Source organism: Ammospiza nelsoni, chromosome 2 (genome assembly GCF_027579445.1).
Source record: "Ammospiza nelsoni isolate bAmmNel1 chromosome 2, bAmmNel1.pri, whole genome shotgun sequence".
Lineage (NCBI taxonomy): Eukaryota > Metazoa > Chordata > Aves > Passeriformes > Passerellidae > Ammospiza > Ammospiza nelsoni.
In genome coordinates, this window is record NC_080634.1 from 26,337,508 (window position 1) to 26,354,686 (window position 17,179).

Here is a 17,179-nt window from a genome sequence, read left to right on the forward strand (position 1 = left end):
CCACTCCCTCCTTGTCATAAACCCAGCCTCTGCAGTGCTGCATCCTGCTGTTTTCTGGACAGCATTTCCTGCCTCCTTCCCCACCACTCCCCTTCTTTCTCTCTCCACCATTTCCACCACCATGCTTTGTCTTTTGGTGCTCCTGTCCTGTGCTTGCCTAAGCAGCTCACTCAACTCATTCCTTCCATCACCTTCCTTGTTCTTCCCCTCCTGGGACTGCAGCCTTGAAGCCAACCTCTATCTGTGTACACACATAAAATCATGCAATTTAACTAATTAAAAAAACCCAAACCAAACAAGGAGCTGAAGGCAAGTGCTGACTTCAGAGGAGTGCACTGCAGTTTTGTCTATGGCATTTCCTCCTGGCAGCCCCATGTCACATCTATTTCCAGCCAGCCTGCTCTCCTCATCCTCAGACACTGCACTGAAGGGGTCAGACTGCTCGAGCTGACACAACACCCTCAGCCCCAAGCCACTGGCCCCTGCCCCACGTGCACCTTGTCCCTCCAAGGAAGGTGAGGGAAGGGGTATCTTGGCCCACATTCCCCCTGTGGGCTGGAATGTCATCACTAGATATTATCAGAGAGGAGACAAGCCAGAGTATGCAAGGAAGGGAGGGGAAATGAAGAAACATTACCTCCTTTTCACGTTTATTTAATTTTTGTATTTTTTTGTATTTTTTTTTTTTAAGATCACAGAAGAGCAGAGCATTCATACATGTAAAGAAACAGAAACGAGATAACAGAAGTTAAATACATTGAGAAAAGAAAAAATAAAAAGCTTCTTTTTTTTTATTTCATCACTGGGTTTTGTTCATTTGTTTGTTGGGTTTAATTTTTTTGATTGGTTCCTTTACACACACACTTGCGCTTTTAAAATTTTCTTTCACAGAGCTAGTTTCAAAACCAAAACAATGGAAAAAATAAAATGGCCATTTTCTCGTTTCGTTAAAGAGAAGTTCAGCTCATGTCTACAGTGCTGGGGAAAAATATATATAAAGATATAGATATATATATATATTTATATGTATATAACACTGTTAATGAGGAGAGTTCTAACCACCCCACCGTGTAGCAAGAAGAAGGGACTGGACTTCATTCTCAAGGTCTAGAGGATGAATCTTGGCTCCAGCTGGGAAGGTTGAATGATTTTGGGAGGTGGCACCGTGGAGGCAAGTTCCTGCTCTGTGCCCCCTCCTCCCTTTCCTGGCACGCACGTGTGCCCCCGCAGGCACAGGCACAGGCACGGGCGTGCCCAGGCCCTCTCCTGGCTCCTCAGGAGGTCACAAGGAAGCTGTGTGTCCCAGGCAGGGCCACGGCCAGCAGCAGGGGGCTGAGCCCTGCCTGGCTGTGCGTGGTGGAGCGCGTGGGGAAGGAGCGCGCCCAGGAGCACTCCCGTAGCGTGTGCGCCGTGGAGCTGGCGGGCGTGTGCGTGTGAGCCGGTGTGTGCCCAAACGGCGAGCAAATGTCACAATTCTGGAGAAGGACAGCCCCGCCTGGGATGTGCTCTCCCCACTGGCTGGCTCCTAGGAAGGCCTTGTTCCTGGTCTCCACCCATGGCCCCTCTGTTACGGACAGAAACACCTACATGCCTTTCCTCAGGACACGGCTGGAGCCACCACACGTGGTGCCACACTGCTTTACTCACTGGGGCCCATTTTGCTGCATGGTGAGCATGCCCCGGGAGGCCAGGAGGGAGCTCCTGAAGCACCATGAGGACAGGCAGGGAAAGAAGGGCCCACCTGGGATGCAACCTCTGCCCCCTCCCCATCTGCGCTGCCCAAGGAGCCCTGCTGCTCGTGCAGCCCCCACCACCTGCGCTGCAGTCATGTCCCCCTGTCACTGCCCCCTCCTTCTCCACTCCTACCAGGCTTGCAGGGCCATCGGAGTTGCTGTGGCACCAGCTAACCCAAGCCTGCAGCAAGGGAAGGAGTCTCTGCTTCCCACCTGCCTGGGCTAATTAGGAGAGCTGTTCCTCCTGCCCAAGTACTGACTTGGAGATCTCCTTGCCTCACTCTATCACCCTGACCCACAGAGGTTCAGAGGACCATACGGATGTACTCTCACCAGGATGAGTTCTGCTCCCCGTTACAGCGAGTGAACCAACAAGCAAGCACCATATGTTGCCCTAATGGAAGCCAACCATTAGGCAAAATTTTGGGGGCTGTGGGAGCTGCCCAATCACTGTTCTAGCAAGTTACAAGAAGGAAAAGTGAAAGAGGTTTTAGTGGTGTGACACAGCTCTTAGTCAGCAGTCATGCAATTAAAAAAAATCATCTTCTGGGCATCCCACTGGAAATGAAGCCACTCTAAGATGAGCATTGAGAGGCCATGGTCTCCTCGCTGATGAACCTGAGAGTTCTGCGCATGGATGATGGACAGCACTCATCCCTACCCTTTTCCACTGGCATCACAGCTTGGAAATTGCCATCCAGCTTCTCCATCACTTCCCTGCCTCAAGTTTTGCTCTTCCCATAGGACAGTTTGCTCCTGGCATCCCAAACTCAAGAAGTTTTGTGTCCTCAAGTCAGAGAAGCAGTAAGATTGTGCACCATCAGGAGAGAGAGAAAGAGAGAGAGAAAGAGAGAGAACTGCTCACCCCCTGGCACCTCCTCTGTCATGCTGTCTTGGTCAGCCATCCCCCATGTCAGTTGCTACTTCACATCAAGCACCATGATGATTTGGGCTGCAGGTCAGTCTGCTTGGAGGAGAAGAAGCAGAGGTGTGAGGGGGTGGGAGGAGGAGAAGAGGTGTTTTCCTGTGCCCATAGATTCCCTCACCAGGGAAGGGCGAAGTGATGAAACACTACACAAAAATTGAGCTGAAATATCATCTGCTGGTGGGTCTGTGAAGGATTCTAGCATAACTCCTCCAACTTCCCAGATCCTCTTGTTTCATCAGGACTTTCTGCTGCTCCCCCAAATTCCTTCCAGATGTGTAGCTTCTACTCAGCCTGGAGACCACATGGCTTTTGATGGTGGCTTTGTCCATGCTGTGGGCTTGGACATTCAGAACAGGGTTGCTCAAACAGGTGGCTGGGGGCATGGTCTGGATGCACCTGGAACTAAGAAGAGCTGGTGGGGCTTGGATGTTCTTTGACCAAAAGTGGGTCAAGCAGCAGTGCACGAGCAATCTGCCCAAGTGGTGAACAGTCAGTGGTGTGAGAAAGATGTGCAGACAAAGACTAACTCTTGACACAATGCATGTCACCAATGAGATCTCCATGAATGGCACGTTCACATGCACTCGGGGTTAGCATGGGGCGACACAATTTCACCGGTGAAGAAAGCGGGTACGGGGGAGGAGGAGGAGGAGAGGGTGCATCACTGAGCCACGAGTGTGGGGCTGCAAACAAACAGAAATGAACACGACTGCCAGGATACAGGTGTCGGCCGGCCGGAGCATCCCACGTTGCCCTTCCCAGCCGTTCAGAGACAGGCGTTTGCTTCGTTTTCCATCTGACCAGGCACACGCTCCAAGCAACATGCTACAATCATGCATGGAGTCCATGTGGCTCGGGGTGGCTGCACTTCCCCTGCCCAGGTCCTTTCAGAAAGACTTGCCTTCACCCCTCCTCTCGGTCATCTGAAAAGGGTTAGAAATCTGCTAGCGATTATGGGGCCATATATGAAATCTAAGTTTGTGTTCCTCTGCTTTGACATTACCAGACATCTCATGTAACTCTTGTAATATTTACAAACCAGTAGAAGAAATACAATTTTTTTGCATTTTGTTCATATCTTTTTATAACACTAAATGTTAAAATCTCCATCAATCAAACACAATTACACTGACAAGCTCAAGGAACTGGTGTCCAATTCCAAACACCCACCTTCTCTGGTCCCCAACCAGCTGAGAGGCAGCAGGAAGCAAGAACACAGATTTTTGGGAGGTGATGGGAAAGATAGCAATGCAAACAGGGAAAAGAGATGATTAGGAGAAAGTTTCAGAGAGTAGGGCCTGAGACATGAGAAAAGCCATTGCAACATCTCCATCAGAGGATGGAGGCGAGAAAGAATGGGAAAAAGCATTAGACTTTGCCTGTGTTTCCTATATTCATCTAGGCTCACCTCTCAACAAGTGCTTTGAGCAGTTCCTCAAAGTTCAGGAGAGCTTGAGTTCAGGAGAAACAGGGGGATTTTTACGGCACCCTGTGAGCACACTGTAGCTCACAGGATTTGATTCTTGGAGAAAAGCAAGCTCCAACCTACCCACAATTTCCCTAGGAACAGACATTGCCAGGAGTGGGGTTCCCAGCACTTCTGCAGACAACAGGCATACTTGTTGTAGGTGGCTTTTCTCAGAGAGGTCTGCAATTAACTGGCTTTCACCCTGTTTCACAGCCATGCAACAGAGGCAAAGATCTGCCCAGGGCCCGCAGAAGAGACCAGATCCCAGCATTGGGGCTGAGGCCATTTCCCCCACTAATGGGCAGATGACTTAAAAAAATTGATTCCCTGCTTTTAGTGAGACATCTCCCTTTTAACCATATGCCTTGACATCCAAAAAAACATCCCCTCAAAACTCCTTTGAACCAAAACAGACATGAGATAATGAGGAGCTGGGATGCAATGACTGCCACCACACCACAAGGTCTGATGTGTGTGACCCCAGTGCCTAGGAGTGACCCCACGGTGACAAAAACACACGCAGAGAGCACATGGCACAGGTGCTACCATAGCAACCGGGCTGACATCAAAGAACCTAAAGTGGGCTTGACTCAGCCCTTAGGAGCAGCCTGTCACAGCAAGACATTGCAGGCTGCCCATCTTTTCCAACAAATAAATCCTGTGGCAATAAATCCAGGCATAGGTACAGCCCCAAGAAAGAGCACTGTGTGCTTTCCCTCGTGCCAGTGTGCAGGAAAGGGTGCAGCTCCCAGCCTGGCTTCTGGGACCAGGATCATCAGCTCACGGCTGTACCAGGGAAAGAGGAGGCCTGCTGCAGTAGAAAATCTGGACTTGTTACTAAGACTCTGAATTAGATGGCCCTCCTGAAAGTTAGGCACGAGGACTGGGACGTCTGAATGCTCTGAAGGATGCAGGGCATATTGTTTCGTGGGCTGACAGACTCCAGTCTCCAAGAGAGATGCCCAAGTCCCATCAATGACTGACAATTTTGGAAGAAGGGAGCCATCCCTGGATGCCTTGGGTGGATTTCAAGCACCAGTTGCCCACTTGCGACTTGCACCCTCTTGCAGGTATGGCTTTGGGGTCTGGAGGAACATAAATTACCACCATCCAATCCCACAGCAGCTCTTGCAATGGCCAAACTTCAGACTCTCATGTGTCTCTTTAATGAATCTCCTTGCACTTCTGGCGGCCTGGGAGGAGCCCCTGACTGCCTGCTTGATTGCGTTCCTGCTGCTGCTTGAGAGAGCTGAGCTCAGCAGCACCGGCAGAGCCGCAGTGCAAGGCACAGCCTTGCCGGACTGTGTCCGCCCAGCACAGGTGGGGATGGCTCGCAGCAGCAATTCCCATTTCCCTCCTGTCAGGGGACACCTGGGGTCATCCCCTTCTGCACACTGCAAGGCCAAGCTGTTTCCCCCTTGCCTGCCTGTGAGCACAGCTGCCAAGCATGCTGCCACTGGGCAAAGGCAGAGGAGCAAACTGGCTGCTGCTTGAGAGCCGAGTGGCTGAGCACCTGTAAAACACTCTGCTGTCCTGGGATGGTCACTCGACTTCACTGGGATAAATCAGGCTCTCCCCTGCACATCTCTCTCTCCAAAAAAGGCCTACCCAATCAACCCTGTGCTTTATCATCTTTGCTGCTGGTGGATACTATGGCTCATGATGGGCCAGGGACACAGGAATCTTCTCCCCGCTCCCCCCGCCCGCACACAGGCACTGCAGCCCCTGCTCACTCTGGCTCTTGCAGGAGACATTGTGCTGGTGTGGCAAATTCCAGCCACTGCCCACCATTTTCTCAGTCCTGTTTCTCACAGCTTTTTCTCGCTTCCTCACCTGGGAACCACTAAAGCCCTCTCTTCTTGGCACCTCTGTATGTGATTGTGCCACAGGGGAAGTGTGGGGCACTCTCCAGCAAAACCAGCACCCTTGAGATAAGAGAGGAGCAGGGGAAATTGTACTGCCCACTTCTTCGCTGCATCATTTTAGGCTCCTTCTTTGTAAGCCCAGGATTTTGGATCTGACATTTGTTTTATTTCTTACATTCACAGGTCCTGGACATTTTCTGATCCAATTTCTTTCAAATGTGGAATTTGCAGTGTGTTTTGTAATAGCGGTGTATACAGCACACACACACGCACACACACTCCCCCTTACACAGCCTACATTTCCTTTTATACTGGGGAGGACAGTAAGAACAAAAACAACAAAGCAAGAAAAAAGGGTATTGGCTCTATTTTTGCATGTCTACCAAAATGGTTAGGAATGACCGGATTGTGGTTTTCAGGTTGAGGTATTGTTCCTATGCACACTGTATCTAAAAGGAATGGCTGCTTGGTGACGTCCAAGGTCTCATCACTCACATCCCACCGGCCCAGCCTCCCATCCCCAGGAGGAATGGTGACTGCACTCTTCAGTCCATAGTGTTGTAGGCCAGTCCTGGTTTCTTCTGCTTGCTTGGACAATTGCACATGAGTGCACACCCCCATGCACGTGTGCAAGCACTCATGCATAACAAGAGCTGCTATGCTGGTACTTGGAGGCTGAGAGCCAAACAGGTTGGCAGTAGGAGAGGAGAAAAAGCCTAGACAACAGTGCAGACTGACTCTTGCAAGCAAGGTGGCCAGAAGACAAAAAGCCAGTGAGGACACAGGAGAGGGGACACAATGTGAACCTTTTGCAGCTGCCCCTCTCTCCTCACCCCTCCTCTCTGCCTAAGTGATCTCTCTGCATCTTGTCTCACACTTACAAGGCAGGACATTATCTACAACAGGATGAGCATATGTACACATGGGCTGTTCATTTTGCATGCTTAGAGAGAGCAAGAGAAAGAGAGAAAGAGGGAAGACGGAGCAAGAGCCACACATGCATGCACGCACGCACACAGGCATACACAGGAGAAAGAGAAAGACACCTGGTTGAATTAGGGGGGGGAAGGAAGAGGATTTTAAAAGAAAAAAAAAAGAAGTAGGCTTTCAGTAGAGTTGACACAGCTTTAGATTAGGCCTGTGGGGTGATGTTGCATGAAGGAGGGGACGGGAAATAAGGTGTTTAGCAAGGGCTGGGTGCACATGAGCGCAGGGTGAAGTGAAGAGAGGAAGGGGTTCTTCACAGGACACCAGTGTGCAGAGAGCTTCAGGTGACTTGCTCTGGTTTGTGGCTGTTATTTTTTTTCTTTTATATATTTTTTTTTTTTTAGATTTGTTTTTAAAAGTATGAACTGGCTGAGCATTAGCTCACAAAAATGACCCAGGGCATCCAAAAAGTTAAATGGCTATAGACACCGAAGCAAAGACCTCTTTCTGCAAAAGAAAGAAAGAGGAGGAAGGAAGGAAAGTGAGGGAGTATGGAAAAGAGGAAGGAGGAGAGAAAAGAAAAGGGATCTTCTTTTTGATTGGCTTTGCAAGTTTTGTTGGATTGTTTACATTGCAGCATCCTCTGGCGACACGATCCTTGCTGGTGCCCATTCTCTCCCTCGCTTCGTGTTGCCTCCTAGGCAGTCGATGACTTGACAGCCGGCTTTTCAGGTTTTGGATTAAATGTTGCTGAGTCTTCTTTGCTGTAATTTTTCCTCTCCCCCCTCTTCGCTCCTGAACACACAAAAGTTGTGAAAGAAACAGTCGTCTCTCTCTCTCCCCCCCTCTTTTTTCTCTCTCCCCTCTCTTCGCTCTGTCTCCTGTATAACGCATTTTGTTTTGTGTGTTGTTGTTGTTGTTGTTGTCGTGTTGTTTTTTTAATTATTATTAATATTATTATCTTAATTCTGATTTGTATTAACATTTGCTGAGTAGGCAGAGCAGGGATGCTGCCAGAAGCCACAGTGGGACGGCCAAACTCATGGAGCCGTTGTCTACTCTCCCTGTGCCGGGTCCTGCAGGGTGCGAGAAGGGAAAGAAAAGAAGACAAGGTTACATGAGGCTGAGTGAGATGGGTGTGACACAGGAACACAGTGCTTCAGCCCCAGGCTTTTCCTGCAGCGCTGGTTTTGGGCTGCAGGGCACAGCGTCCTTCCCACCTTGGTGAGCTCCCCTCCAGCCCAGCTACAGGCTGCTGCCTGCCAGCTCATCCGCATCCTCCTTCCCGCAGCCCAACATTCCAATGACTTGTGGCTCTCCCTAAACACCCCCCACGCTGGAGGAACAGGGGCTGAAGCAAGTGGGAAGGCTCAGCCCTGGCTGCTGACCACATCCCAGCCCTTGCTGTGCCTCCAGCTGGGAGCTGCCGGCCTTTCAGTGCAAGATATGGTTCATCCCTTTGCAGATGCAGCCCCTCGTCACCACCCCCACACCTGCCCGCTCTGCCGCCTTCCCAGTGGTGACCTGAGATGCCAGGACTCCTTATAATTGTGCACAGTGGCCAGTACCTGTCTGCAGGCAAACACCAGCTCCACAGGAGCTGATTCATCACCGTGGTGCGATCAATAAACCTGGGCCCAACCAGCAGACACCTCCCCTCCCTCCCTCCCAGGGCTGCACCGTAATGAATTGTCTCTGAATCGGGGTGGAGGAAGGCTTGGCTGTGGCACTCACAGCCCTGTGGCACGACACCTGTGGGGTGAGGGTGCAGGGTATGCCAGGGAGGTTGATTTTTCATGAGGGCGGGAAGTGAAGTTGCACGTGTGCGCTGCGCATCCGCAGGCTCTGTCAGAGGGGGCAGGGAGGAGCGCGCTGCTGCAGCAACAAATAATGCAGCCTCGCTCCGGGAGCGTTAAACGCTAACACTCCTGACATCTTCTCATTCATCCTCTCATTTATGGGTTCCCTTTTCTGGATAGCTTTAATGGCAGTGATGCTGTTTTAAATTCACCCTGCAATCCCAAGCCTCGGCAGCCTTTTCTTTATAGCTGGTCAGGGAGGTGCACGTGGCTGTGGGTCTGTAAATGCAGGCTCAACCTGTGCATGTGCACACAAATGCTCATGTATGTATGCATGCACACACATGTATGTGTGCATTTATACGTATATGTGCCTGTAAGATGCTGGAGTGTGGAGATGGAGATGAGGTTTTTTGTTAGAACCGATCCTGCTGTGGAAAAAAGAAATCATGCTTCCTACCAAGAAAGGCTGTGATGGCAGAGGAGAGCAAAAAAAAAAAAAAAAAAATTAAAAAAAGCCCTGTTCAGGAGAGCTCCATGAGACTGAAGTACAACTGCTCCCTCAGAACCTGCAGAGATGAAGAGCCCTGCTCTCCTGGGTGGAGCACAGGTGCCACAGGCTTGCTCAGCAGGACAGTCACTTGTAAACTCAAGCTAGTGACTAAAAGGCAGCAAATCCAAGAGACATGTCTCCAGTATCCCTCAAATTCCATTGCACTTTCATTTGCCTGATTTCTTCCTAAGGTAGCTGACTAAAGTAGATTTTGTGCCCCAGTCCTATTCTTTTATTATTAACTAATTATGTGATGATTTGTGTGGAAAATTTATGTTCCATCTATGGCTTCTTTATTTCATCTAGTCCACATGCAACTTTTGTGGCTTGTCACACAAATCCTACAGCATTGGTTTTTTTACTTGCTTTATTTCCTCCCCTAAACTCAGGAACACATTTCAGTTCAGCTACGACTCCTACCTCACCTATGTTTCAGAAAAAGCATCTCTCACAGTCAAATAATGTTGTGGAGACTGTTTGGGAGCTTTTGCATCCCTTTTTGGCACAAAACATGACTCCTCTGGCCCAGTAAAAAAACAAGAGTACAGCACACCAGGCAGGGTGTATTGCCCACAAAAAACTTCACCTACCACATTTTTATTATCTGGCTTAAATACTATTTGTCTTAAAACATATTTAGACATGTACATAACATACTTGTGACAACCATTCCTCCTCTTTGCCACTTTTCTAGGGTGTCGTTGCAACCAGAGCAAGGGCATTTGCACCAGTGGTGGCAAGCACTGCACACCCAGCACAGCAGAGGCAAGGGGACATTTGCCCTTGGCTGGGTACTGCTGCCTTAATGCACCTAAATGCACGGATCAGAGTTTGTGAGCTTGGTGGGGACTGGGGGCAGAGGCATGGCATGGTGTGGTGGTGGTGTGGTGAAGAGATGAGCCTCTGCAATGTCTAGGTGTAAGAGAGGACACACAAAGACATGTGGTGGGATGGAGGACTTGGGAGAGGGTCACACCAGCTTCTGTTCTGCTTGAGCTTGTGTGCCTAAGTTTGAGGGCATTTGAAAAGCCAAATCCCCCATCTCCAGAGATGAAAAATGGTACATGTTCTCGTGGCTCCCTGTGTGTCCCAGTCAGATGGCTGTAGAAACCTCTCCATGTGCAGAACTGATCATCTCCTGTGCCACACCACAGGCTACACCAGCAGCTGCTCTCACCAGCAGGTATCAGGCACTCTGTTAGACTGACTGGGAGCACTGGGATCCAGTGTGGCCTCTGCACATAACCCTGGGGGCCACATGGAATCCCTGGGTTTTACAGCACATCTACCTAGAGTACATGCCATGGGTGCTGCATTTACTGTCACAAGTACTGTAAAAATGTGGGAAGCTTATAATTCTATCACAAAATAATGTTTTGGGGGACAACAGCTGCTCAAGTGTAATAAGAAAAAGAGTGAAAGTGCTGGAAAATAAAATGCTTGTCTTTGAGCGAGATTTTCTGCAGGAAATAGCATCTGGTTTCAATTCATTCTATCACTGTCACCTTCCCTTCCCAGGCACACCTCAGGCTGTGCCAGCCCATGTTTGCATGATGACTTCTCCACGTGTGTGCAGGAGCAGCTGCTGCTGCGGGCTGTGCGTGCCCCTGCCCACCCACACGGCCTCGGGTGAGCCCCACGCTGGGGCACAGTGCCAGCCCCACGCTGGGGGGACAGTGCCAGCCCCACGCTGGGGGACAGTGCCAGCCCCACGCTGAGGGGCAGTGCCAGCCCCACGCTGAGGGGCAGTGCCAGCCCCACGCTGGGGGACAGTGCCAGCCCCACGCTGGGGGGCAGTGCCAGCCCCACGCTGGGGGACAGTGCCAGCCCCACGCTGAGGGGCAGTGCCAGCCCCACGCTGGGGGACAGTGCCAGCCCCACGCTGGGGGGACAGTGCCAGCCCCACACTGTGGGACAGTGCCAGCCCCACGCTGGGAGCACAGTGCCAGCCCCACACTGTGGCACAGTGCCAGCCCCACGCTGGGAGCACAGTGCCAGCCCCACGCTGGGGGACAGTGCCAGCCCCACACTGTGGGACAGTGCCAGCCCCACGCTGGGAGCACAGTGCCAGCCCCACGCTGAGGGGCAGTGCCAGCCCCACGCTGGGGGACAGTGCCAGCCCCACGCTGGGGCACAGTGCCAGCCCCACGCTGGGGCACAGTGCCAGCCCCACGCTGGGGGGACAGTGCCAGCCCCACGGCGGCCACGGGGTGCTGCAGAGCCCGCACACCTGAGCGCACCCCCCACCCGCACACCGCCCTCCCCAGCGCGCCCACCCCGCGGCACACGCGGACGGACACAGCTCCCCAGGCGTGCACAGCCACACCGCAGCCCCCACACAGAGCGCACAGACCCCCCACTATTCCACACCTCTGCAGCCCCACACAGAGCGCACAGACCCCCCATTATCGCCATCCCTGCAGCCCTCAGCGCACAGGCCCCTCGCAAACCCCCGGCGCTGTAGCTCCCTCGCCATCCCCACACATCCCCTCGGCGTCGCGGTTCCACAACCCCCATGTCACATCCCCTACACATCCGGGTCCCGTAGCCCCCATGTCATATCCCCTCGCTATCCCCATGTCACACCCCCTCTCCATGCCCATGTCACACCCCCTCTCCATCCCCATGTCACACTTGTCACACCCCTCGCCATCCCCATGTCACATCCCCTCTCTATCCCGATGTCACACCCCCTGTCCATCCCCGTGTCACACCCCCTCCCCACGCCGATGTCTCACCCCCTCGCCACCCCGGCCCCGCAGCAGCCCGGGCCAGCCCGGTCTCCGGCGCCCTCTGGCGGCCGCCGCGCGGAGCCGCCCCCGCCGCTGGGGACCCGCAGAAAGCCCCACCTTGAAGGAGCCCCGGCTGCCCAACCCTGCTCCCTGTCCGCTGGCACCGGGATGGCGAGGGGCTGTGTCTGCGGTCTCCCGCTTCGGCAACCTTGAGCCTGTGCTCTGCGAATTTGCTGTAATATCCCGGGCTATTCGTCCTCCCACCCCGCCCCGGCAATTGGGCAGCACTGTCAAGTCCATGACCATGCAACAGCTCTGAATGAAGAGGAGGAAATTGGATTTCTGATGCTGATAAGCTAATATGAATATCTGGCAGAATTTCACAGCTAAACCCCTAAGGGACCCCAGACCCTAAATGCTGACCGAGTCCGATCCCATTAAACAAATCAAGAAGGAGCAGACTGAAAACTGTCAAGGGCAGAACAACTGCACTGCTCTTCCTTTCTCCAAAAGTGAGACATTTGGATACCTGGTGCAGAGGCAGCTGGAGCCCTGCCATGGTGACCAATTGTGCTGCAACACAAGTGCATGGGACACTGCATCCTGTGTTTCCAAGGCTTTATTGGTGCCACACATTCAGCCTGGGTGATTTGCATTGGTGCCAGGGCACAAGGTAGCCTTGGCCAAGATTTAGAGAGCTGTAGTTCTCACATGGCTGAAGGGGACCATGTGCAGCCCCCATCCCACCCCTCTCCACAAGACAGCGTAACCCTAGCTGCATCCTTAAATTTAACAATGGGAAAAACAGCCATGCCATGGTGGCCTCACTGCTCCAGCCACACGTGCCTGTGTGCAACAGCCCAGGACAACAACCTGGCACAGAGAGGCTCCAGGCGATCCCCCTAACGCTTCTGGGAGAATTTCCACATACTTCTGAGTTAAGATGCAGAAGGGGTGGCGAGACCCTTCAATTTGGGATATCAGTAATTTCACCTAGTGCCTAACACTCCTGCATTCCATGCAGCATGGGGCAGAAGAGTTGCTGCATGCCCTCATGTGCAAGGGGCTGCAAGCCAGCCTAGCCAAGGTTTCACTAGAGAGGACGTGGGGTGTGTGCTGCTGTACCAGGCTTGGCGTGGGATAGCTGTAGTGTTTGTGTGTGTGATGGTTCAACAACTGCTCCTACTGCCATGAATGGTGTAGGAAAAGACACAGAAAGAAGGATGGGAGGACTTGGATTAGATGGCAGAGGAAGATGAGAAAAGCATGGTGCTGCTTGCACTCAGAGCAAACCACAGCCAGATTGCAAAGCCAAGAGCTGCTCTCATCCTCAAAAACAGCCTGAGGAACACAGCACAAGGAAAGACCTTTGCTGGGTCAGTCCAAGGGTCTTGTCTAATCTTCAGCCCTGTCCTCTGGGGGGGCTGGGTGGGGGCCAGCCATGGCATGTGGCCAGCATGGATCATACTGGCCTACCTCAGCTGCTTCAGAGTCATTATGAGCCACAAGAAGCTGCACCCCTTTGGGATTAATTTCTTCTTCTGTGAACTTGTCTGGTCACTTCTGGACTGCCTGGAGCTTTCCATATCCACAGATTCCCTCAGCTCCTTAAGAAGCACAGCAGCAGTCAGTTACCAGCAATCATATTGTGGCCCCACATTGAATTTGGGTGCTATGTTCTCCTGTGACTTTAGGACCTTGGCATTAACAGGTGGCCTGGCAGACCATCTGCTGTTAGTTGCTACCTGAACTGGCCAGATTAAAACTGTCTCAGTCACTCCTTGCCCTGCAGCCTCCTCTGCTGACTATGGGAGAGACAGGCTAAGGAAACTGCTCAAAGTGGGAATAATTCACTGCGGAGGCTTCAGATCTTCCCAGGAAAGGGAAAGATGACTATTTTTGTCATGAAAGTTTGCAACACACCCAGCTTCTGCAGCAGTGTCTGAGGTTGGAGGCCGCAGCCCTGGCAGCACTCCGTGGCTTGCTGCTGCTCGCTCCCCTTTTCCGGACCTGCTTGTTGGTCTGAGCGTCTCTGGGCACCACGTCCGTACCCGAACAGCTCTGCTGGAAACCCCACTTTTCCCTGCACTTCTGAGCCAGGCGGTCCCTGTGTCCCCGTGTCCCTGTGTCCCCGGTCCCTGTGTCCCTGTGTTCCCAGTCCCGGTGTCCCCGATCCCTGTGTCCCTGTGTTCCCGGTCTCGGTGTCCCTGTGTCCCCGGTCCCTGAGTCCCTGTGTCCCCGGTCCCTGTGTCCCCGGTCCCTGTGTCCCCGTGTTCGTGTCCCCGATCCCTGTGTCCCTGTGTCCCCGGTCCCTGTGTCCCTGTGTCCCCGATCCCTGTGTCCCTGTGTCCCTATGTCCCTGTGTCCCTATGTCCCCGATCCCTGTGTCCCTGTGTTCCCGATCCCTGTATCCCTGTGTCCCTGTGTCCCTGTGTCCCTGTGTCCCCGGTCCCTGTGTCCCTATGTCCCTGTGTCCCTATGTCCCCGATCCCTGTGTCCCTGTGTTCCCGATCCCTGTATCCCTGTGTCCCTGTGTCCCTGTGTCCCCGGTCCCTGTGTCCCTATGTCCCTGTGTCCCTATGTCCCCGATCCCTGTGTCCCTGTGTTCCCGACCCCTGTATCTCTGTGTCCCTGTGTCCCTGTGTCCCCGGTCCCTGTGTCCCTGCGTCCCTGTGCCGCCACCGAAGCGCCGCCGCTTGCCCGCGAGGTGGCAGCCGAGGGACACCAAACCCGCCTCGCCATGCAGGCAGCCCCCGGGCTGGGAACGGCCCGGGAAACGCCGGGAATGACCCCCGGGCTAGGCTGCACACCCCCCGGGAAAACCCGGCTCCCACGGCACAGGGAAGGGGCCAGCCCTGCGCTCCGAGCCACCGCCCTGAGCCGGCCACGGACGGACACATGGACGTGGCACGTAATCTGGTCCCCACCAGCCCCCACAACCACTACATCTGCAGCCTCAGCAAAACCTCTTTGGAGGACACTTAAAAAGCAGGATATCTACCCACTATGGCAGCAGAAACCGAGGGTGCAGGGTGGTGGGTTTGCAACCCTGTCTACGTATTCTGCTTATTCTTGTGATGAATAAGAATAGGCCTCCAGCATGAAAATGGACCTGTTGCTGTGAGTCCAGAGAAGGCCATGAAGATTTCTCAGAGGGCTGGAGCACTTCTCCTATGAAGATAGGCTGAGAGAGTCAGAGTTGTTAAGTCTTGAGAAGAGAAGGCTCCATGAGACCTCACCGTGGTCTCCAGTACCTAAAAGGGGCTGACAAGGGCTGCAGAAGCACTTTTTGTAAGGGTGTGTAGTGATAGGACAAGAGTCTTACATTGAAAGAGGGTAGATTTAGATTGTATATAAGGAAGAAATACTTCACTATAAGAGCAGCAAGGCATTCACAGAAACTGTGGATATCCCATCCCTGGAAATGTTCAGTGCCAGATTAGATGGGATTTGAGCAACCTGGTCTAGTGAAAGGTGCCCTGCCTATAGCAGGGGATTTGAAACTAGATGGTCTTTAAGGTCCCTTCCAACCCAAGCCATCCTATTATTCTACTTCCCCCACACAGATACTCCCCTTCTGTCTCCACTCCCTCCAGCTCCTTTCTGTAACACCGGCAGCACCCTTGAAGGGGTCCATTAGAGAGGGGGATGGAGACTGTGCCATGACACCCAAGCCTCACTCAAGAAGCAAAGGAGGGCAGATGTGTAAATAAACCCACAAGTTTACCAGAGGCATGCCTCTGTCCTTCTGCAGGTCCTTCTGCACCGTGATCATCACCAGCAGAAACTGAACCTGTTAGAGATTCCCAGCATAGACCTTTAAAAAAGATCATTTGACATGCAAGCAGAGAGCAGATACATTCCTAAAGGAAAAAAAAAAAATCATCCACCCATCTATATGTCTCACATCCACATTTGCCAATCCCATCATCTGAGTAAACCAAAATGAAGGCAGAAGAAGAGACAGCGGGTGCCAGTTTTTCTCTTATTTACATTAACAAGACTCCAGAGCCTTACATATCAGCAGTTTGCTGATGGAAGACAGCCCACAGAGAAGGTTCAAAGGGCATCAGAGAGTTCCTGGCTCTTGATTTGCTTTGGGGAATCTGCCCTTGGGATCCTGCCAGAGAGTGCAAGGTAAAAATCTGGTGTTTGAGGGTAATTGGTCCCTATGTGTTTCTGAATGGAAGAGAAGCCAGAAAGCAGCATGGGACGGGCTTGGAGAACTTGTCTGTGCTGGGAAGGAAGGGGTGATGATAAACCAAGTATAGCCAGCCTGCTGTTTTTCCAGGTGCTGTCCACTCTGAGAAGCTCTGGCCTCCATGTTGTTGATAAGCTGACTCTACTTACAATGAAGGCTGGAGTCCTGCTTCTTGAGCAAAAAATAGGATCAAAAATGAGGGGGGGAAGAACAAACCCCACCTCCAAAGCAGAAGGCACAAGGGAAAGAGGATGTGCATCATGCAGGTATCTCTATCAACTCACTCTCTGGGGCCTGTTGGGGTCTCAGGGTTTGCACTTGCCAGCTGCTCTGCAGGAAGCAATTTTTCCTAGTCTGTTGACTCTCTTGCCAGGGCTTCAGAAGATGAAATCTTTATTATCATGAAGGCTTAAAAGGGAGGAATACTGTTAATTCCATTTTCAAGGTCATACTTTGAAAGTTATTAATTTCTTTCTTCCAGGGCTTTGCACTCTACTCTGAGGCTTTAGGGATTACCAGCTTCTACTTACTAGGGTTCATTTGGGGCTTTTTTTCTTATTTCTTTCCTGCTCCTCCCCCCTCCTCTTAGAAGAAGACACTTTTTTTTCTTCCCTGTTCTCAGTGTTGAAGGTATTTTGCTCATTGCCTGCTCATTCCCCATTGTCACTACCAGTTCTGCTCCTGTAATTAAAACTTGACTGTGACTGCAGTGGCACTAGGCTGGTTTTCCTAGAGGTGCCAGTACCGCTGTGTAAGCTGGGGAGGATGCCCTCCAGCAATTCTCCAACAAGATTAAGGAAATGTCTCTGGTGTCTACCAATCTTTGCACTTGGTTTAATGTATTTCAGAATTTGCTCAAGCTTTTTTAGTTCTTCCCCATGTTTTGGAGCTCATCCATGGTGTACGAAGTACTCATCTATCATACCTCATGTCTTAGAGGAATGAAGATTCATTCTGTAATGCAGCTCACCCA

At 52.1% G+C, this 17,179-nt stretch overlaps 1 protein-coding gene across 3 annotated transcripts in view; it reads right to left on the minus strand.

Moving 5' to 3' along the window:
- Nucleotides 1-641: 641 nt before the first annotated feature.
- The window catches only part of LSAMP (limbic system associated membrane protein), a 986,356-nt gene continuing 969,818 nt past the window's right edge, over nucleotides 642-17,179 (minus strand). For all 3 annotated transcript variants that reach the window (XM_059493352.1, XM_059493353.1, XM_059493351.1), the window contains one exon: nucleotides 642-7,997. In XM_059493352.1, the coding sequence (XP_059349335.1) occupies nucleotides 7,900-7,997 (98 nt within the window). In that variant the 3' untranslated portion in view covers nucleotides 642-7,899. The remainder of the gene's footprint in view (nucleotides 7,998-17,179) is intronic.